At 41.5% G+C, this 22539-nt stretch overlaps 1 protein-coding gene across 5 annotated transcripts in view; it reads right to left on the reverse strand.

Moving 5' to 3' along the window:
* Positions 1-22539, reverse strand: part of SLC38A1 (solute carrier family 38 member 1) — a 68205-nt gene that overhangs the window by 25020 nt on the left and 20646 nt on the right. For all 5 annotated transcript variants that reach the window (XM_045801215.2, XM_045801217.2, XM_045801214.2 and 2 more), the window contains 2 exons: positions 13709-13784; positions 13315-13430 (listed from right to left, as the gene is read on the reverse strand). In XM_045801215.2, the coding sequence (XP_045657171.2) occupies positions 13315-13430; positions 13709-13784 (192 nt within the window). The remainder of the gene's footprint in view (positions 1-13314; positions 13431-13708; positions 13785-22539) is intronic.

The following is a 22539-nucleotide window of genomic DNA, read 5'->3' on the forward strand; positions in this document are numbered from 1 at the left end:
TCCTCAAACTTTAACGGTATATACGAATCTCCTTAGGATCTTGTTAAATCGAAGATTCTAATTCAGTAGATCTGGGGTGGGACCTGAGATTCTGCATTTCTCACAAGTTCCCAGGTATTTCAGATGCTGCTGGGCCATGGACTAGACTTGGAGTAGCAAGGATGTAAAGCTGCCAGCTCCAGCCCTGTGGCATAGAGATCTCGGTGTTTCTGTTTCTCACAACTGTGGAACTAGTGCCACATGGCCTGCCGCACTGTCTGCAGGTGGCTACACACTGTCTGCAGGTGCACAGAATCACCTATGACACAGACCCCACAGTTGTCCAAGTGAGACTGCAGTGAAAGGAACCATTTACAGCTGAATCATTATCATTCCTATGGGATGACAGCTCTCAGCGTGAATGCGAGGTCTGGTCTACTTCCTTTGGTCAACTTCCTCAGGATATTAGGGCATTATTTACTTCACCAACATGTATATTTTAAAATTGGGGGCACCTGGCTGGCTTAACCTAGTCGGTTAAGTGTCTGCCTTTGGCTCAGGTCATGATCCCAGGGTCCTAGGATTAAGCCCTGCATCAAGCTCCCCTGCTCAGCAGGGAGCCTGCTTCTCCCTCTCCGGCTGCCCCCCCCCAACTCATGCTCACACACACTCTCTCTCTCAAATAAATAAATAAAATTATTTTCAATGTCATACCCCTCCCCCACTCCAGCCACGTCTCTTTCCTTCCAAAAGGGATCTGAGGCTCATCACACTATAGAATTCTGCCTCTTCTAAACCCAGTTAAAAGTATAAAACTTTTACCATCCTCAGAATAGTCCATATAAAAACTCCCTGCACTGGAGGAAAAGTAGTCTTTACTAGTCTTGCTTTTATTTACTGTCATCTCCCACCAATCCACAGCCCCTCCCTCCAAAACTCAGAGGTACGCAATCTAGTTGAGGCAGAACATTTACAAGAAAATTTAAAATTCCAGTACAAGGGAATTGGACAAACTGTAGGAAACATACTGTTTTCTGGCCAACCATCTTTCTCCAGTCCTTCCCCTCTGCTACTGGCCTCTCTCTCACTTTCTTCTACCCCTTCCCTTTCTCCTACCTTTTCAAGCTGTCTCCACCTTCCTGTCTTCCACCCTCCACTTTTTTACTCATCTCTTATCTCCACTAACTCTCTCTGTCCTTCCATCCCCTCCCTGCCAACTCCTCCAAAGGGAAATATCTATATGAAGTGAGTAAAAATCTAAAAACACTGCTGTAGAGAGCAGAGCACTAGCTGGGGATGAAGGAAGGGCTGGGCAGTATGGAGAACCCAAGCGAGGATGCTGAATGAGTTACCCATCTGCGTGGTTAAGGAGCTCAGATTTGGGGGGTTTCCAGCTGGTGTGACAGAGAGCCAGTGGAGAAGGGAGTTTTAGGGTGTGGGAAAGCGAGGGGTTTTCAAGTGAAAAGCCATGACACTTGCGCTGGACAGGGAAGGAAGTGCGCTTCTCCCTGAGGTTCTCAGAGACAGGTTCTCCATGACATTGGAGGACGGGCACACTGGGAGTACGTGAGGGAGGAGCCTGGAAGCGGAGGGGGCTGTGGTCATAAGTAGAACATCTGGAGGGTAACTGCCAAGGCAGGGTGGTGCGGCATGGTTGCTGGCCCAGGGAAGCCATGCCAGTGGGAGGCTTAAGTGGAGAAGAAAGGTGACACGGAGGAAGAATCGTCTATTTAATGAGAGCCCACATGGAAGGAGACGTGCCTGAAAGTGAGGAGAGAGGGACCAGGTATTCTGAGTCCCTAATCTATGTGAAAATTTTAAATATTTTGGAAAATTCAAAATTACCTTTTACATACAAATCCATTTCCTAGAACTTTAACAGGGGTTCAATATAATTAATAAAACACTTAATTGATTATTACTACCAATAAGTTTAGGGTATTTTCATTATGTCAGGTCCACACTAAGCACTTTTTAAAATATTTCTCTTATGGGGCGCCCGGGTGGCTCAGTCGTTGGGCGTCTGCCTTCAGCTCAGGGCGTGATCCCGGCGTTCTGGGATCAAGCCCCACATTGGGCTCCTCTCCTGGGAGCCTGCTTCTTCCTCTCCCACTCCCTCTGCCTGTGTTCCCTCTCTCTCTGGCTGTCTCTCTCTCAAATAAATAAATAAAATCTTTTAAAAAATATTTCACTTATGAGCAGTACTATTACTATTTTACAAATAGGGAAACTGAAGTTCAGAGAATACTTAATTTTGTCTAAGGTCACACAGCTAGCATTAAGAGCCCTCAAACCCTCACAGCCTGACTCCAAAGTCCTTACCCACCCGTGGTATATTGTCTGCCAAAGTCAAACGTCCACAGAGGAATGACATTGTATGAAGTAAAACCTAAGCAGAAGACAAACAACTTAGAATGAAATACATCACAATGTTAACAGAGCCTGCTGTTAACAGTGTGATTTCGGGTGATTTCTTTACACTTAATTTATTTTATGCATTTTCAAAAAGGTCTTTAATGATTATCCTACTTTTACAATAATAGTATTAAAATGAAAAATGTAAAGAACCTTTCAAATCATAGTAGTATTATTCCAAATCTTCCTTTTAGGGACGAGGGGGAAGAGTTGCATTTGTTCAAAACCCAAGGTCATTAATATTGTCCCTATTTCATTTAAGGAGCTCACAAAACACGTAAAGAAAGGAGCAGAAACATATAATTATTCAGTCCCAAAGCGCACTTCCTAGTCACTAGATCATGATTAAATTTCAACATTCTGAAGGTCAGAGGACCAGCACACCAGGATCTGGTAGCATGCAATTATTTGTACTATTGACACATTAGAGAGTGAAAGGGATGGTTTTAAAATGCTGAGCTGGGAACAGGCAGGGTTCAATTATTTGTACAATTCCTTCCATTTCTTTCCTTGTAGGTAAATCTACATATTTTGGTGCAAAGCTGCTCTTAAACTCTCCTCACTGCTGGTTAGGTATTTCATGTTGTCTATTGAAAAGAATTATGCCTCACTGATGACCAAAGCAAGTAAGATCTGGTATAATCCTAAAAAGAAAGAAGTACTTAAAAGAGGTAAGCAGACAGAACTAGAATTTTATCAATTTACTTGATGCTTTGTGAGGTTAACAAGTTAGGAGGAAGTCTGACTTTAAAAGAGGAAGTTGTACTGGTAAGAAAGCAAGCCATGGGCCACCACCACTTCCTGTTTTTGCCTATAGTCGTTGGTAGAGGGCTGTGGGTTTTGTGGGCATTCCATTTATAACTCTTGACATGTCCTCCTTCCTTTTCTTCCACTCCACCAGAATAACTGGCTTCCTTTTCCCTCAAACCTAGACCCTTACCTTTGAAAATGATGCCCCTTTATCATACTCTTAAGATGTAACTCCTGAGTGACAGCAAAATTCCACGTAACCGTTAAATAAGGGAGTGTGCTGTTCTCTCCTTTGGGTATTTTGGACTTCCTTCTACTCCAGCAGGAATGATGGAGCTGGGGCTTCATTCATACTTTCCTACTCTGTTTCTGTGGTAACAATGCACATTGAAGGAGAGATGGAAGAGCTAAGAGGACGACATCATGGGCTTGTTGCCCTCCCTCTCCTCACCCCACCACCAATCATACTGTAATCCTGGCAAGTGCCTTAGCCTCTATGAATCTTAGTTTCTTTACCTATAAAACAGTGATGATAAATCGGGTTGTTATAGAGCCCAGGGAACATGTATACTTTATAACATCTTTTTTTTCTAACTCTTTAAAAAAGTAAAAGCTACTCTCAGCTAGCAAGCCACACAAAAAGAGGCTACAAGTGGTTTGGGTCAGTACGCTGTAGTTTGCGAACCCTTGAGGTAGCTGTGGATCACTGATACCGTGGACCTGACGTAAAGTGAAGCTTGTGGCCACTGAACAAAACAAAACTAACTGGCCTATACAGGGGCAGTTTTCCACTCTACTAAACGAACTACCACTCTGTGAGTAATAAAAGTTCAAGCTAACCTTGAAAATCCACATTTCTGGACTATACTGACCTACTGTGCTGGTAAACACCTGACTTTAAGTAAACGAAAAGGCATTCATGCATCATGGAGGTATTAATACTGGTAAAACCTAGAGTTAAGTCGCCTCTTGCAGGCTAAGAAAAACACAGTGCTCCAAAATGGAGGCCATGCTGTCGTCCTTGGGGGTAGCACCATAGCACCCAGGCACCGGATGCAACTCAGTCTAGATTGGACTGAGCCAACTCCCGGCACACGCGCTCGCGCATGCGCGCAGTGCACACACCCGCCCACCTCTCCGGGGCCACCAGAATTGCCTTCTTGGAACCCCTTATCAGACACATCTTAGGTGACTCACCAACTAAGCATAACTGCTCAACTTTTGAAAACAATGGGTGGGACTCATCTCCTATGCTTGCCAACCCTCTTCGTTTACAAAATAAGCACTCATTTTTCGGACAACACTAACCACTTTCCTATTTCCCTATTTCTGAAAAGCTTCTTAATCCAGTGAATTTCAATAGAGTTCAATGGCACTGCCACTGCCCTTTTTTACATGTATCTCAAATGCTGGCAAGCCTGAATGTGCCATTTCTCCTCTTCCAGTATTATTATTCCCAAACAAGAGACTCTGAAGCCAATGATTTTTGCTGCCAGCTTTAGGACAACAATTTTCTCTTCAGATCATTTCTAAGGAACAGTGACTATAACTCAAAGAATTTTAAAAACAAGTAACTGATTGACAAGAGGGAAGATGAATGTGACTATACTCATGGACCTCCTCCTAGGATCACCGGAAGAGCAGGGTTTCCCTATTGACTTCCTCTTTAATTGCTGGGTGTTGAGATCACAAGATCCAGTTTGAACTGCCTCAGGAGGCAAAGAACTGTCTGCTTAGGAATGCACAGAGAAAGACAACATTTACGAGGAATAACTTGATAAATATCACACAGACCATCTCTGTTACTGCTAAGAGCAAAATTATCCTCTTGGTGGGTGTGATTCAAACTTTCTGGAATGTATATGAAGTAATGAAGCCGGGACAGTTCAAGAACATGCAGAGTACATATCTGCGAAGGTACACTGCAGTCTCACTCCAATTTAGTAGAATTTGCTGAAAAAGATGTCAGACTTCAGAGCTATGCCGACGCAGCTATTTAAGAATACAAACCTCCTGATACGGTGAGAAGCCCATTTTTTGTGACGGGCTAATAATGATCAAATACCTACAAGACATGAACAGGACTTAGGGCAATGTGTTGATGGACCTACGGTTCTAATTCCATTCCTGTCTCCCCCTTATGTAGGCTCAACTGTAAGACACTGAATTTAAAGACAGAAGGCCCCTGCTAGTCTGATCTTGATTTAAAGAGATCTTTATATTCTAGATTGACCCTTACTGGCATGGCTATTTACTGGTTTGTTTGTAAACACTGTAATTATAGGTAATACAATGTTGCATCTTTTTAGTGGTCCACAGAGGTAAATATTGAGAAAAAAGAGAGACAGAATTCACCTACAATTGAAGCAAACAATTTACCACAAAGTGAAGGTAATTGCTGTAAACTGAAAATGACAATTACTTCCCTTTTTGCAAATAGCAATTTAACAACAAATGCCCTTTTAGCAATGTAATACTAACCTCTTACAGGATTTAACAGGCTCTGAACTATTTAGAATGTTCAAATGAAGGAGGCATTTTCAGGAAAGTAACCAAGTAACCACTTGGGGGTGAGTCCTGTGCTAACCTTGTTATTATCATCACATCTCCACAACCCACTGAAAATCTGAGGGTGAGCTAAACCTCTCAGTTGGTATTTGCCCTCTCATAATTTTGCAACAATGACGAGAGCCATTGTTTTGCCCTAAGCCTTGTTTTGGTTTTGCAAAACAGAATTCTTGGGTAGTCATGCATTCATGTCAATGAAACTATTGAGAATCACCTATATGCAAGCAACTGTTCTAGATCTTGTTGGGGCCGGGGCAGATGACTTGAACAAGGAAGAATTAGTCATTAATCCTGCCCTTGTAGGGCTCAGAGTTCAATCGGGAAGGTAAAGGGGGATCAGGGAAACAGTTCTGGAGGTGGCATCTGACTGGGCCTCACAGGCCTGCCAGGATTCCGAAGCACAGAGGTGCGTGGGACTAAGGAGAGGAATAAGGACAGGGAAAGGCCAGGGTGATAGGGATGGTGCAGGTGGCCTTTCCAGAAAAGAAGGAGCTTGGTGTGGCTGAAGTGGAGGCTCTTCGAAGGCAAGTGGAAGCTCTCTGAAGGCAGATGGGATTGAAAATATAGTTTGGAACAGGTGGCAGGCACAGTATCAACCGCTTATTCTTGCTCTTAGGGTCTTAAATATCAATACGGAAAATCTGCTATTCCTCAAGCCTTCTGTAGGTAAAAGGGGGAAAAAGTCCTATTGCATTGGTTTTAAATTCCCTAAAAAACAGCGTTTTTTCCATTATTTTCTTCTCCTAAAGACACTTGGTAGAAAGATAATACAGAAAGTGTAAACTCTGCACTCCCACTCCACCCCAGTCCCCGTGTAACTCTCCAGAAGTAAACACTGTCAACAGCTTACTCGAACACCCTCACGAATAGTCTGTGGGGTGTATGCATAGACATATGCTCACTTCCACCTAACAATCAGGTTTTTTCACATAGGAATATGCTTAGGACATTTTTCCATACCAGTACACATAATCCGGTTTACTCTTTTATATAGTCATCTAATATTCTGTTTGATGGAACTACTATGACTATTGAACCAATTCTCTAATAACGGACTTGGTACTATCTGACTTCACCAGTACTCGGTTTTTAATTCTTAACAACAACATTTAGTTAAATCTTTGGAAGGAATTAAATTCAAGGGCTCACCAAGATAGTGGTGACTCTTAAATATTAAATAGCACATGAGCCAAGCCGGGTGTAGATATGACACATACGAAGCAGTTCAGAAAGTATGTTAGTTTTATGGTATACTTTAGGCATATATTTTATTGGCTATTACCAGGAACCTGACCACCCCTGATCTACAATTTGGTGCACTCGATATTGTAAAAATATTTCCATTACAATAAGGACAATGGTTCCTGGTGAAACAGTAGTAAAATAGTCCAGGAATACTGATGATTATACAAGGTGATTTTTAAAGCTAAAATATTAACTTACAAGTATCTATTGATAAGAATAAAATTTCTCTGATGATGTACATTAATAATGCAAATTTGGTTTCTGAAGAAGCATCGCTAAAAGGCAGGATAGTGTTTTAGATCACACTGGTTCTAGAGACGAAAAGCCTAGACAAACTCTGGCTCCCCAACTTGCTAAGTTGTTATTAAGCCTCAGTTACTTCATCTGTAAAATGGAGCTAATACTTACTTCAGAATGTTGATGGAGATTAAATGAGATAATACGCATATATAATTACTGTTCAATAAATGTTAACCATTATTTAGTGACTACTTAATACTTCAGCAAACATGTACTATATAGTGCTACTATATACCAGGCATTACTGGTACTCCCTTCATCCCTCTCTCTCTCTCTCTCTCACTCACACACACACACACACACGCACACACATACACACACACTCACTCTCATGCACACACTCTCACACATACTCTCTCTCTCACACACATAGTCTCTTCTCTCTCTGCCACGCACGCACACACTCACAGCAGACTATGGGGTTGGCACTAATTAATAAATGTCTTCTTGTGTGCCACTTTTCAAAGTGTGTCTTTAGCTGTATTATCCTTTTATCCTCACAACCAAGTGACATAGAAAATGACAAATGAGACTCAAAATTAAAAAACTCAAAAAAGATGACTCTGGAATTGTAACCAACCGAAATAAAATTAAAACTATCGTCTATATAGATTGTCATGTTGTTTCACAATTATTATTTCCAACAGATGGTTTATAAACTCAGTGTTTATGATAAATGATCATACCTTGTGAGATCTCAGAAGTATCATCTATTTCATTCTCCTTTTTCATGGTTTTACACTTAGGGGCTACATTATTAAAATAATAATAAACAATACTACCTGCCAAGTAGTTATGGAAAAATATAAAGCATTTATTGCTTTATCAGATTCTGTATAGTTTAATAAACCTCTCATTTACCTACTACTATGAGGAAATGATACATTCCAAAGACATTCATTTTCTATAAAACATATGCCTTTAATCGATAACTTTAGAAATGTAACTTTCCTCTTTTGGGCTGGCATGGGGGAGATGGTAAGGTGAAATAAAAAACAAAACAAACCCCACCATTCTTTTATGCCAATATTTACTTTTTTCCCTTTTCGTTTCTTTTCTTGGAGGGGGGAGGGGAAGAGGGAGAAGGGAAAGAGAATCTTAAGCAGGCTCCATGCCCGGTGCAGAGCCCTACTAGGGGTTCAGTCTCATGACCCTGAGGATCATGACCTGAGCCAAAATCAGAAGTTAGACACTTAACCCACTGAGCCACCCAGGCGCCCTGCCAACGTTCACTTTCGATGTCACTTTGGCCATGACAGAGTTACAGGGAAGCTATGTAAAAAAAAAAAATTTAAAAAAAAAAAAATCAGGGACAGAAGAGGGAATTACAGTGGAAGAGTTTTCAGCACCCACTGCCTTTTCCTTGGCTCCCCAATCTTAGGAAAACACAGTTCAATGGGTGCGTTTTACCCTGAGATATGCTGTGCCTCAGCACAGCCCCAACTGCTGCCTCAGGGTACAGCCCCATTTTGTTTCCAACAGAGAACACATACTGTCAGGACAACTGTAAGCTGAGATTCCCCATTCCCATGCTTCCTGTTCCTCAGATGGAATTATAGGGCTTCAGAATTAGGGAAACACAAAACCTAACTGCATTCTTCCAATGGGGCAGAGTTCACTGAATCCAACTGAATCAGATGTGTGTTAAAGAGGGATGACAGCCATTATGGTCAGGTCAAAAAAAATGAGCTCCAAATGCATCCAAGAAAAAGAAATCACTCCCGCAAGTTTTCAGATGACCCCAGGGAAGAGCTCCGCACCCAGCCTCAGGGAGACTCAGAGGAGCCTTCCCAGCTGCTTTTCTAAAGAAGCTTGGACAGGCTTGGACTCTTTCTCCGTGTTGGCTAATATGAGTCTGGAACAGGGCCCTGTACCAGATGAAATACCTTGATCCTGCCAACTGCTTCTTGGCTTTGAGCAGCTGTAGAAGCAGCTGGTTTTACAACACACAGAGTGAGTCCTTGTTCTAAGGTTCTACATTTTGTGAAAAGCTCGTAAGTTTGGGTCCTTATACAGCTACCTTCATGAGCTTTCACCTGATGATTTGGTGTGTGGTGCTTGCTATTCACACATCTTGCAAAGAACCAAATGATTTATAAGAGTTTTATGCAGGGAAGTCTCCCTGCAACTGTTAAGAGTCAAGTTTATCCAATTCTTTGCTTCAGTCAGAAACTGAAGAGTCATGAGACAGGAGATCAATTATCCCTGAATCACTGTAATTAAAAATCAACTGAATTCTAGGAATGGTATATTGAATATAAGAACTTACTCCTGCTCCCTCCTAAGAACACAAGAGGAGACAATAAGCACAAAATTTCAGAACTGGAAAGTAGACAAAGCTGAACCTTACACTGGCAGTGGAGAAAGCCAAGACCAATCCAATTTTCACCAAAGAATTCCCAAAAGGCCCCAGTGGCATTACTGGAAGTAGGAAACAATGGAAGGGATGAGCTAAAATAAAGGGTATCTTCAAGAAATAGCTAGATTCCCCAGACCAGGCACCTATTCCGTAAAGCTGAGTGACTGTTCCTCCCCCATCTGGCAAAAGACATATATCTGAAGATACATTCTCTGTAAAGTATAAAATACAGGTCTCTGGGTGAGGGACCCAGCACAACTTGTGGGGGAGTGGGTACTGTCAGGAAAACTGGGATTGGGTGAATACATGCAACTGAGATATCCACCCCAAACCTTGCCCCCAATTTGGTTCCCAGAAAGACGGCAGCAATGCTCAGACCCTCCAGGCAGGTGACTGGAAGATCCTGGGTGATCCCAACAGCCAAAGAGTAACTGATACTCCTGGTTCCGTAAGTAAAAGGCTGGTGACAACACCTTATGAGAAGCCATTGCCAACAAGCCCCGCTCACGTGTAGCGGGCTTCACTTAGTCTTGTTTTTCCCATCCCTTACTTGTGAATATAACAGACAAAGAAGGACCACCTGACATCTGAGGAAAGAATCTAAAATGAAAGAGTGCAAAGCAAACAAACAAAAAATCAACTTGCGCCAGAGGGATACAGTCAGGGGAATTCAGACTGTCGGAAACTCTATAGGACAAATGGCCCAGTTTCTTCAACAAATATATTGCATAGGAAAAAAGGAGAGAGAGAAATGTGGGAACCTACAGATTAAAGGAGATTAACACAACTCAGCCAATTGTACTATACGGACCTTATTTCAGTACTGATTTGAAAACCCCAGTAGTTGTTTTTTTAAAGGAGATAAATACGCAATTCAAATATTGTTTGGATATTTGGTGATATTAAGGAATTGCTGATGACTTTTTAGGTGTGACATATTATGGTTCTGTTTTAATAATCCTTATATTTTAATGAGAAATTCACTGGAATATTTATGGATGAAATGATATGAAAGCTGGGATTGGCTTCGAGACAATCCAGGTGAGGGGGAGGATTAAACACGTAAGGCCACGGATGAAGGGAACATGGGAATCTTTTATACTCTTCTTCCCATTTTATGCTTGAAATTTCCCATAACAGAAAAAAACTGTCACTAGAATCCTTAGGAAAAAACACTGAAATCATAAAACAAAATAATATCATAAAAGAAAGGAACATTCCAGGAATTTTTAAAACTCCTGTAAATAAAAAAAATGATAACAGAAATAAAGCATTCAGTAAAGAGCTGGGGGAAATTGAGAACATATCCCAGAAACTACAGTAAAAAATTATAGAAATGAAAATAAAGAGTAAAACGGGGAGGACGAGTCCAGAAGGTCCAGAATTTGGGAAGCAGTTCCAGAAACAGAGAAAAGGGAAAGAGGAGGAAGGAATTCATTAACACAATAATGTGTAAGGAAATGTCCCCAAACTGAAGACTATGAACTTCTAAAAGAAAAGGAGGTACCGACTGCCTGACACAGTGGATGATAACGGCCCACATCAAGACACATCACTGTAAAACTGAAGAACATGGGGAACAAAGAGATTCAAGAAATTTCCAGAAACAAACCAGAGCAAAACAAAAACCCTGGCTATATAGCAAAGATCAAGAATCAGGAGGATATGGGACTTCCCAACAGAAGAAACTAGAAAGCAATGAAGGAATACATTCAAAATTCTGAAGGAAAATTATGGCCAATAGAGTTCTATATCCAGCCAAACTGCCAACCCAAGGTGAAGGTAGGATAAAAACATTTTGCAGACATGAAGGCCTTGAAAAACTTATTTCTATTCATCTTTTCTCAGCGACAAAAGCAAGGAAGTAAATCCAGAAAAAGGAAGAAATGGAATACAGGAAATAGGGGCTCTAGGAGAGAAGAGAGGTGAAGGGGATTCCCGGAGAAGGGGATTCCCAAAATGGTGACAAAGAGAGATTCAAAAATAAAAGTCTGTTCCCTCTGCCTCAGTTCCCTTATCCATGAAGGAGGGAACTAACCCTAGTACCTATCTCATAGACTTGCAAGGATTCAGCATAAAGCACTTAGAGTAGTACCTGGTACAAAGTTACAGCTGCAAGAGGTACTGTTGTTACCATCATCAAAGAACTGACTCTTCAACTACTTAACATAGAACTAACTAATACTCCAGTAACTGAAAAAAAATAAATCAGTGTAAAACACATTTCTGAACGGAACATTTTTCCAGCTTTGGAATAACTGAAAATAGTCACAGAATCGTAGGGTTTCAGAGGTTGGCAGGGTTCTGAGATTTTTCTAGTGCAATTTCCTTGTTTTACAGAGTAGGCAACTGCAGCTCAGAGTGGCTAAGTAACTTGCTTAAGACTACAGACGCATTCCGAAGAGGAGTTGGGACTAGCAGTCAGGCGTCTCCCGTCACTGCTCTGAAAATCACAAGTGCAGCGACCCCACGGCATCCTCAGAGTTCCATGCATACCAAAAAAGTCACCACAGAGTTTTGTCCAACTCCCTCCTTTTACTCTAAAATCTGGCACTCGGCTTAAGATATAAAGGCCACACAGAATTATCCACCCAGCACAATAAAGAGAAGAGGCTACAGCTGGGTTTACAGAGTTGGGTGGACAATAAGGAAGAAAATATATTGAATTCACTGTTCTATACAGAGCTTTAATTCTAGGAAGGACGTGTCTAATGCACTTACACGTAAGAGGAAGAACATTAATCCCTAGTGCTACTGACCAACATGGCCCAGCATGGATGGACATCACTGATCCCCGGGTAATGGAATGGGCAGCAATGTACTTTCATCACAGTCTTCTAAGTCTTTCTAAAGGAAGATACACAATTTACAGGAGTACTAGCCATTTTGGTCACTGCTTCCAAGGAAATGATGCTCCCATCTCAACAATCCAGCAATAGACTACTGAGCGAGGCCATGAGGAACGTGAGTGCAGTCATGGGGGAAGAGGCTGGCGAAGAGAATTTCCTTGTTGCCTCTTCAGGCAAAACACCACTGGTACTCCATAAAGGTTTGAGAGGGGAATCGGGCTGGGTGAGAATTTTCCTGGTATAAATTCTATAATGGTTTCATCTTGTTCCAACTGAAAAGAAGCCCTCTGTACATCTGCAGAAAGTCCCATTCAACAGTGCAAGAAAAAGTTATTTAAAAACAAAATTGCCTATTTTCTTTTAACTAACTCTCAGAGGAAAAGTACATGCTAATTTCTCATCTGTGCTTCTTGGTTATTTATTACAAACAAATTTGCAATTACCTTTGGAGAGAGTACATGTTCCATTGCAATCCAAATACCAGAGTGGTGAGTGGCTGGATTAGACACCTCTAAATATTTTGACCTTTTAGCTGAGATTTAAAGTGACAGGCAAAGAATCCAAAAATACCAAAAATCTAATTTTGAAAATTCATAATCCTTTTTATAAAGACTTATTTTGGTGTTTTTGGTGAATAAAAATATTTTCTCTTTCCCCATTCTTATAAACATTAGGTGCAACTTGGAAAATCATTCCAACAAACAATATAAAAGTATGTACTCATAACTTACCCAAGTTAGTAAAAACACCAAAACTATTTAGACGTATTTCCAATTTCTTCTGTATATGAACAGAAACATACAGAAAATACAGTTTTAACATGGAAAGTACTGCAGTGTCAACACTCACAGAAAAAGTAGGATTCCAGTGTTTGCCAGGGCAAAGGCGAGTCCCAAAATCCCACTGCCCATAATGGCGTTGCTTAGGTTAAACACAGACATGCCCAAGGAGGTTGTTCCTGGAATCTGAACAAAGACACAAACATAAGCAAAACAGTCCCCAAGAAAGTTCTTCATGCCAAAGTCTTTAAAGAACCATTAGGAACCAGTGAGGAAATAAAATTCAAGACATACTTCCTTTGTGGTCTAGTTATTTTTTAAAATGGGTTTCAGGAGAAAATACATAGGATATCCAGGTGAATATAAACAGCTATACTTTTGGTACTTTGCTCCATGAATTAAAACATCTGTCCCAATTTATGTGATTAAAACAAATAAGCATACTTTATTATAATGACACTTACATATTCATCACATTTCTTTTTTTCCAAATGGCTGTTGGTGAGACTTCTTCTACTCTCGCGATCAGAAATAAACTTGCTGTAAAGACACGTATAATAATTTAACTTCACGATAATGACTGAAGCTTAACATTATTACTTATCAAAACATCACACATGAAAAGTTAAGTTGGTTACTTAGGAGTTAACAGCCCTATTCAACCACCTTTCTGTTTTGTTTTGCTTTGTTTTTTGCCTGTATTAGTTGTCTCTGCTCTTGTTTTACCAAATAAACTCCAAGTGCTCCAAGGGCAGATACTTTGCTTCATTTGTTTTTCTACTCCTCACTCTACTTAGTAGAAAACACTGCTAGGGGCGCCTGGGTAGCGCAGTCGTTAAGCGTCTGCCTTCGGCTCAGGGCGTGATCCTGGCGTTCCGGGATCAAGCCCCACATCAGGCTCCTCTGCTGGGAGCCTGCTTCTTCCTCTCCCACTCCCCCTGCTTGTGTTCCCTCTCGCTGGCTATCTGTCTCTGTCAAAATAAATAAATAAAAATATTAAAAAAAAAAAAAGAAAACACTGCTAATAGTAGGTGCTCATCTTGAGATGAAATGAAAGACAACCATAAATCAAAAAAGAATGATAATCTCAAATCACTTCAATACTAATAGATTAAAACACTATATGCAATGGAAGTTAACTTTTACATAGATTTTTCTCTAACTGAAAATGAGATAATGTCAAGGATACTATAAAGCTGGCATTTAAAAGAATCCTGGAAAACAGGCCTCCTTCTGAGCTCGCATTCCCAGCATACAAACTTAGTAAATAAGCATTCCCTCTCTGCTGCAAAAAAGAAACTAACTCTTTCCCCATCAAACATTCCTTCAGCAACTGCTGTATGCACGTCAGCAGGCCAGGTGATGAGGGAGACACGGGGACACGTAGTAAGTGAAGCAGACACTAGGTGACTGGAGTTCAGGCTGGGAGATGATGGTGGGGAAGGCAGGGGCATATAGCCCATGGTTAGGGGCAGAGCAGGGCTTTAAGAAAGCATGGCACTAGAACTTGAGCTCGAATCCTCACTAGCTCTGAGGGACAAGGCATGCTACCTGTTTTCTCATCTGTGAAATGGGAGTAACATTATTATATTATCTCGTAGCATTACTGGGAAAATTAAATAAGAGAGCATGTGTAAAACATCGGTACAGCTCCAGGCACGGATAACAGCAATAGATGTTAATCACTCCTCTCCATGGGGGATGGTGGGACTTAAGCTGGGATGGAAAGGAGTCAGACAGGCTGCGTAAACTATATACAAACATATAGAAGCTCTATAGAACCATCAAATATATTCATGAGTAATATGAGAACTTTATGGCCTTAATTCCTAATTTAAAAAAAAAATTCCCAGGGCACCTGGATGACTCAGTCAGTTGAGCAACCAACTCTTGATCTCAGCTCAGGTGCTGATCTCAGGGTCCTGAGCTCAAGCCCCACGTTGGGCTCCACGCTGGGTGTGGAGCTAGTTAAAAAAAAAAAATCCCCATTACCAAAACAAGTGTTATTGTCAAAGAAAAGTCCCTTCATAGATACACTGCTGCATGGATTAGTAAGACACGTCAGGGATGCTTTTTGGCTCTTCTGAAAATCGAATTGTCCAGTTTTAGCAAGAACTAGTCACAGTGAATTTTTCACTAATAAATGTAAAGCCACTTGAACTGGACTATTTTAAAGAAGCAGCTATCTTTAAACTGTACATTACATTTTCATATGGAGTTTTGAATGATGCATATTTCACAATAAAACATTTTTAAATGAAAGATACATATCACCAAGTTGGTTTAATTTAGCTACCTTTTTCATCTTTCATCCAAGGGGTCTGGCTTCTCCCTGGCATTCCTTCTCCAAGTTTGCCTCATTTTGCCAGGATAAACTAAAGACAGGCGACTGACTGCCCCTGGGGCCATCACTTCATATAAGCAGCATAATCTGCAGTTTATCCCTCCAGCATCTGCCTATGCCTGCGACCTCTCCAGTTACAGCGAGAGGGCGAAAGGAAGTAGAAGGCAACCTCGTTCCCCTGAAACACAGGAGACTGTGCCGGCTAAAGCCAGAGCAGGGAGGTCTGGCTGTGCGAAAGGGAGATGAGAGAAGGAATCCAGAGAAGGAAAAGCTTCTTCTATCGGTGGGATTAGCCAGAGGGAACTTAAAGGCTGAGGCCTGAACTGCAGGTTCTTAGCAGGAGAAGGACATAAGCAAACCAGTCTCTTTGGAGACCAACCTGGCAGTTAAATAGCGTTGCCATTGCTATTAATGATTGGTGTGGCCCTTCTTTTGCCCTTAACATTTTTAAAGATTTTATTGATTTATTTGAGAGAAAGGGAGAGAGAGAGAGAGAGCATGAGTAGGTGGAGGGGCAGAAGGAGAGGGAGACAAGCAGACTCGCCACTGAGCACAGAGCCCGACGTGGGGCTTGATCCCATGACCCTGAAGTTGGGCACTTCACCAACTCAGCCACCCAGCTGCCCTGACCTTAACATTTTAAATCTTTACGCAGAACTGAGGTTTACAGATCTGGCTGAAGAGAGACAAGGGAAAGCTGTCTCTGTTTTCACACAGACGGCCTCCCCAAAAAATGTGGGTGCCAGACTTGCCAAAATGAAAGGGACTCCTGTTTAGTGTTGCTATTAAATGAAAGACTGTATTTAATCAGACTAACTTTAACAACCAACTCAAGTGTAACCAAATCTTTATCCAAAATGTTCCCTATTTGCCTTTCTCGTGGAGGGACTTGTTTTCGAAGAAGCATTTCTATTATTTTTAAATCAAGAGAAAAGCCCCACCACATTCAAAGAAACCAAACAAAACACCAATAAACTGCCTGTTATGGGGGCGCCTGGGAGGCTCAGATGGTTAAGCATCTGCCTTCGGCCCAGGTCATGATACCGGGGTCCCGGGATCAAGCCACACGTGGGGCTCCTTGCTCGGCTGAGGGCCTGCTTTTCTTCTCTCTCTGCCTGCCGCTCCCCCTGCTTGTGCTCTCTCTGTGTTAAATAAAATAAATAAAATCTTAAAAAAACAAAACAAAACTGCCTGTTATGGCAGAACTACGTTCCCAGCCCGGCAGCGTGCCTCAGAATCCGTGGTGGAGGACTGGTGGGCAGAGAAGAATGGGACGCAGGCACCGTGACACCGGGGGCATTTAGTGGGGTCAAACGTTGTGCAACAGAAAGGGATAAAGAATAAAATCCCTGCGTGATTGCCAGGTCTTTCCCGCACAACTTCTGCAGGATGAGACTCGTGAACCTGACTTGCAGAGCTGTGGTAATAAGTAACCATTAAAAAGCACATGAAAAAACATCGTGGGTCAGCTGCCTCCCTGACTCCGCGTCTTCCAGGGTGCTTTCTGCAGCGCGGCTTAATAGGCTTTCCCCCAAATCTTCACTGGCTCCCCCACAGAAAAAGTTCCAAGGACAGATTCCTTACCCTGTAATTTCAGGTACTGCTTAATTTAATGTTGTCTCCATGTCGCAATATTAGCTCCCCTGCTCCTCAAAATGATCTTCACTACATTCTGTAGTTCACCCCAGACCTTAACTACTGCTAGCCTACTGCTGGCCAGAGCCGTCCCGATAACGCCAACAGTCGATGAACACATATTGTGTATGTTATATGTCTTACAAATGGTTTTCTTACAATAAAGCAAGCCAGAGAAAACAAAACATTATTAAGAAAATCATGAGAAAGAGAAAATACATTTACAGTACTGTACTGTATTTACTAAAAAAAACTGGACCTGTGCAGTTCAAGCCTGTGTTGTTCAAGGGTCCACTATAGTAGGAATCCACTCCCCTCTCAGGAGACCCTCCATCCCCCTCTCAGCCACTGTCCTCCCACCAGCTCAAAGCCCTCAGCTTCCATGAGTCTTCTTAACCTCTGGTCTAAATGCAGTTTTCTGACTCTGACCTATTTCCTATTTTTCTGCGGCAAAGATGGAGCCATGAGGTCATTTTGCATCCTGAGCGTTACGTGGTGCCCGCACTCCCTCTCCTTCTTACATGTCCCTGCACTAGCAACTCAGAAGACCTTCCACAACCTGAAAATGCATCTTCTTTTTAGGAAGTATGGAGTAGCTGAGGCTGAAGGGAAATCTAGCTCAGTAAGAATGAAGTACTTAAAGAAAGCCTCTTTATTCTCTTCGTGTGCTTCCAAATTTTTCTTCTCTTTAGCCTTTATATCTTTGCTTTGTATTTTTGTAAACTTTTTTTTAAAACAAATAAAACGAACCTTTTTTTTGTAATGGAAAAGCCCATTCAAAATAACTAGAGGGGCGCCTGGGTGGCACAGCGGTTAAGCGTCTGCCTTCGGCTCAGGGCGTGATCCCAGTGTTGTGGGATCGAGCCCCATATCAGGCTCCTCTGCTATGAGCCTGCTTCTTCCTCTCCCACTCCCCCTGTTTGTGTTCCCTCTCTCGCTGGCTGTCTCTATCTCTGTCAAATAAATAAATAAAATCTTTAAAAAAATAAAAAATAAAAAAAAAATAAATAACTAGGCTGTGCAGCTTATTACAAGTTCCCATTATCTCACCATTTAAAAAAATGCAATTGCATGTTAAAAAGCATTGACCTCTGGCAAAGAAATTGAAGTAAATTCCTCTTTATTGACTAAAAAATGGGCTGTGGGTAAGGGTGCCTTTGACATGTGGTCTCAAATGATAAAAGTGTTATTAAAAAAGAGTTTCCACAGGGTCGGTCTGTACCTACAAAGCAGAATTCAACCAACTCATAGGTAGGCAATTGTTCTATGCACAAAACAAAACCTACAGTGGCTGTCGTGGTGACCTTCAACAGACAAAGCCTTAAGAAGAATGTAGGCGTTATACTGAGGTCATGTGAAAGGAGGCGAGAAATATAGAACGGTTATTTAAAACCAAAAATAAATCAACGACAACAACAATCCAATTAAGGATGGGTTGTATGATAGGAAGATAATCTTCCTATTGAAATCTCTACCAATCAGGTTCTTACTAGATTATAGTGTTTCATCTGAGGATTCATAACACAAAAGGGATGAGTGCTTGAACTTGAATGACCTTTGCTAGTTCTTTCCCTGAAGTCCTAACACTCTACTGAAAAGGAAAAGAGAATAAGAGGAAAGAAGCAAGTAACAAAGAGATTGGAAAACATGAAAGAATGAAAGAAACGGAAGGCACTTAAAGAGAAGACAGATCCAGATGGCCAACAGACATGTGAAAAGATGCTCAGCTTCACTCATCATCAGGGAAACGCAAATCAAAACCACAATCAGATATCACCTCACACCTGTCAGAGTGGCTAAAATCAACAACACAAGAAACAGTTAAGTGTTGGTAAAGATGTGGAGATAAAGGAACCCTTGTGCGCTATTGGTGGCAATGCAAACTGGTGCAGCCACTCTGGGAAACAGTCTGGAGGTTCCACAAAAAATTAAAAATAGAACTACCATATGATCCAGTAATCCCATGACTGGGTATTTACCCAAAGAATACAAAAACACTAATGTAAAAAGATAAATGAACCCCAATGTTTATTGCAGCATTATTTATAATAGCCAAATTATGCAAGGAACCCAAGCTTCCATGCATAGATGATTGGATACAGAAGATGAGGTACATACATACGATGCAATGTCACTCAGCCACAGAAAAGAATGAAATCTTGCCATTTGCAACAACATGGAGGGACCTAGAGGGTATTATGCTAAGTACAAGAGAAAGACAAATACTGTACGAATTTACTCACATGTAAAATTTAAGGAACAAAATAAAGAAAGAAAAAAAAAGAGACAAAAAAACAGATTCTTAACTACAGAGAACAAGCTGATGGTTACCAGAGTGGAGGGGGCTGGAGGGATGGGGGAAACAGGTGAAGGGGATTAAGGGTACACTTATCTTGATGAGCACTGAGTAATGTACAGAGTTGCTGAATCACTATATCGCACACCCGAAACTAATATAACGTTGCATGCTAACTATACTTGAATTTAAAAAAAAAAAATCTTTTTTTAAATAAAGAGAAGACTGAGAGGTAAACAAAGCCTTACTTGACGGGTAAACTCTACTGAAAAGAAAACAGACTTTAATTGGAACAGGAGCCATTAAAGCAAGGAAAGCATTTTCTGACATGAAAACTGAAGATAGCAAGAAGTTGTGGAAATTTCTTCCCTAATGAGTAGAAAAGACATTACATTTTCAAGGGTCCTTCCAAGGGATACAAATTTAGTACATAAATTCTGAAAGATATGGAGGGACCAAAACAAGCAAACAAAAGCTGGTGAGGGTAGTGACAAGAGCTGCCCCAGATCCTTTCAAGAAAAATCTTAATTGAAAGACCGTCAAATTTTGTTAGTGCTCCTGGGGTCATAACAACACTAAGTCTACACAGAGATGAGAACAACAGTAGATAACATACATGAATATTTGCATGGATACAGCTAGGATAATCTAATGTTTCGACAACTCTAATATTTCAGCAGCTTTAAGGTAACAATAACCAGCAACCATCCAAACGCTAAATCGATGTTATTCCTTGGGGTGGAGAACACAGAAGTGCTTCCCAAAGAAAGAGAGTTGCCCTATTATTGATACAGACTTTTCATGTACTAAAAGGCTAACGATTGCCAGACACTCTGCCAAGTACTTTACCTGGATTTTCTCATCTCTTTTCACAATAATTACATGTGGTCAGTACTATTATTGGCTCCATTTTAGAGAAATTAAATAACTTGACCAAAGTTACATTGCTAAACACTAACTGCTGAGCCAGGATTTGAACCCGAGCTGGCTGGATGCAGAGCCTGAATTCTTAACCTTCAAAGAGCAGAACGGTATTGCATCTAATATTCCCCAACGATCCCATGAGGGAAGCCATGATCCCCGTCTCAAGGGGATGGAACTAAGGCTCAAAGCACGAGATCACACAAGATCTACTGACTGAGCCAGGGTTCCATTCAAATCTAAACCTAAACCATGCACTAACTGGCGTGTGTGTGTGTGTGTGTGTGTGTGTGTGTCTTTCTCATTTAACAACTACTTTGTAACATCCACCCTGTACAGGCACTATTATCATATCATTACAAGGTACAGGAGACATAAAGACGATTAAGATGGCTCTTTCTGTCAAGAAGCTCACATCTAGAAAGAGAGTCCAGGGTCTGCTATGTTAGTGCGGTCGCTAGATCAACAATATGGGCATCACCTAGGAGCGGGCTCGAAATTAGAGTCTCGGGCCCCATCCCAGACCTCCTGAACCCAAATCTGCATTTCAAAAATTTGTATGCACATTAAAATGTCAGCAGTGCTGGTCTAGTGGACATTTTGAAAGGTTCTGTTGTTTCAGCTATAGATTTCCATGACTACAACCCCAAAATTAGGGCATGAAGTAAAACAATTGAACTGGAATACGGGCAGGAGTCCTAATACCCAAATGGCTCTAACTCTATTTTTAACAAAACTTCAAAGATGATTCTTCTAGTATCCTAGTGGGGACTTTCCAGGCAAAGCTATCGGTTACATGCCAGGTAAGCAAAGATCAATATTTGCTTTCAACATTGTCTCCAGCTTCCTAAGAAGAGGCGCTGTGACCTACAAGCTTACTGCTCTGGCAGAGGGCTCTCTTAGATTCCTATAATTGAGCCTGCGTTCTTCGCACCCACGTGAAAAAGCCACGAGAAGAGGGAGAGGTATTTAGGTGTCGCTTTTGCAGGAATCATGATGGGGGTCTTGTTTCTTTCATTTGCCTTTTTTTTGGCTTCATGTTGTCCTATGCTGTTTTTAATCTGACTTGTCCTAGAGCCAGAAAGGAAGCAAGATTCATGAACTGTGTCAGTGAGAGAGATGCATCACACTGTATTTGCAGTAGCAGAACCAGATGCCACAAAGCAAGTGGTCAACACCCGCCAGCTCTCCCGCTGTCCCCGCTTACTGTGCCTTAGTCACAGTCTGGGAGGAAGTGAGCTCACCCAGGCAAGACGCCCAAGCCACAGGCAAGACTGGGTGCTTCCAGCTACTGCAAGCTGTAATCGCCTCAAAACCCGAACATTCCTCGTTTAGTAAGTACAACTTTTAAAGATCAAGTCCAGATTCTAAACGGAATAGTGTAATGACTCACTTTAAGGTCCTCAAAGGTTTGCTCTGCTTCGGGAATGAAGCTCCATTATACAACTAGAATGTCCTACTTGTGCAATGATTAGACTCCCATCCACTGTTAAGTGCAGGTCAGCAGTGACTGCAGAACACTCCGGGTGTACAGAGCTTAAAATAGCATTGGCATTTTAATAAAATTAAGAAAGACTCTCTTTTTCACCAATGTCCCAGAGTTATAGTTGCAGGCAGCAGGACAGAGCAGAAAGATAGGTATTTCTGACAGACCTGTGTGTGCCCTTGGGCAAGTTATTTTATTTCTCTGAGCCTCAGCTTCCTTATTTGTAAAACGCACCTTAAACTTTTCCTTATTTGCAAAAGAAAGCTTTGCATGTCATAAGGAAAAATGGCAATCTATGTAAAAACACCTGATATTCAGGAAATGGTAGTTATTATCGATAATTACTCAGAAAAGGTGCAAGAGGCAAATCTGAGTCCAACAATAAGATATACCACAACGCAGTGTGAATGGTACTTGGATGATAATGAGGAAGTGTCTGGGTGGCACACTTCACCTCTAAGAACATTTAAGGAAGGGAAAAGGGAGAAGAGGAGGCAGGGCTGGAACTTCTGAGTTCATAAATGACAGCAGCTGAGTCCTCTGCTCGACTTCCAATAGGATACCATATCAGAACACAGAGCGGATTTCCAGAAACAATTTCCACAAAGATGTC

Source organism: Ursus americanus, chromosome 25 (assembly GCF_024610735.1).
Source record: "Ursus americanus isolate L20-20 chromosome 25, mUrsAme1.1.p, whole genome shotgun sequence".
Lineage (NCBI taxonomy): Eukaryota > Metazoa > Chordata > Mammalia > Carnivora > Ursidae > Ursus > Ursus americanus.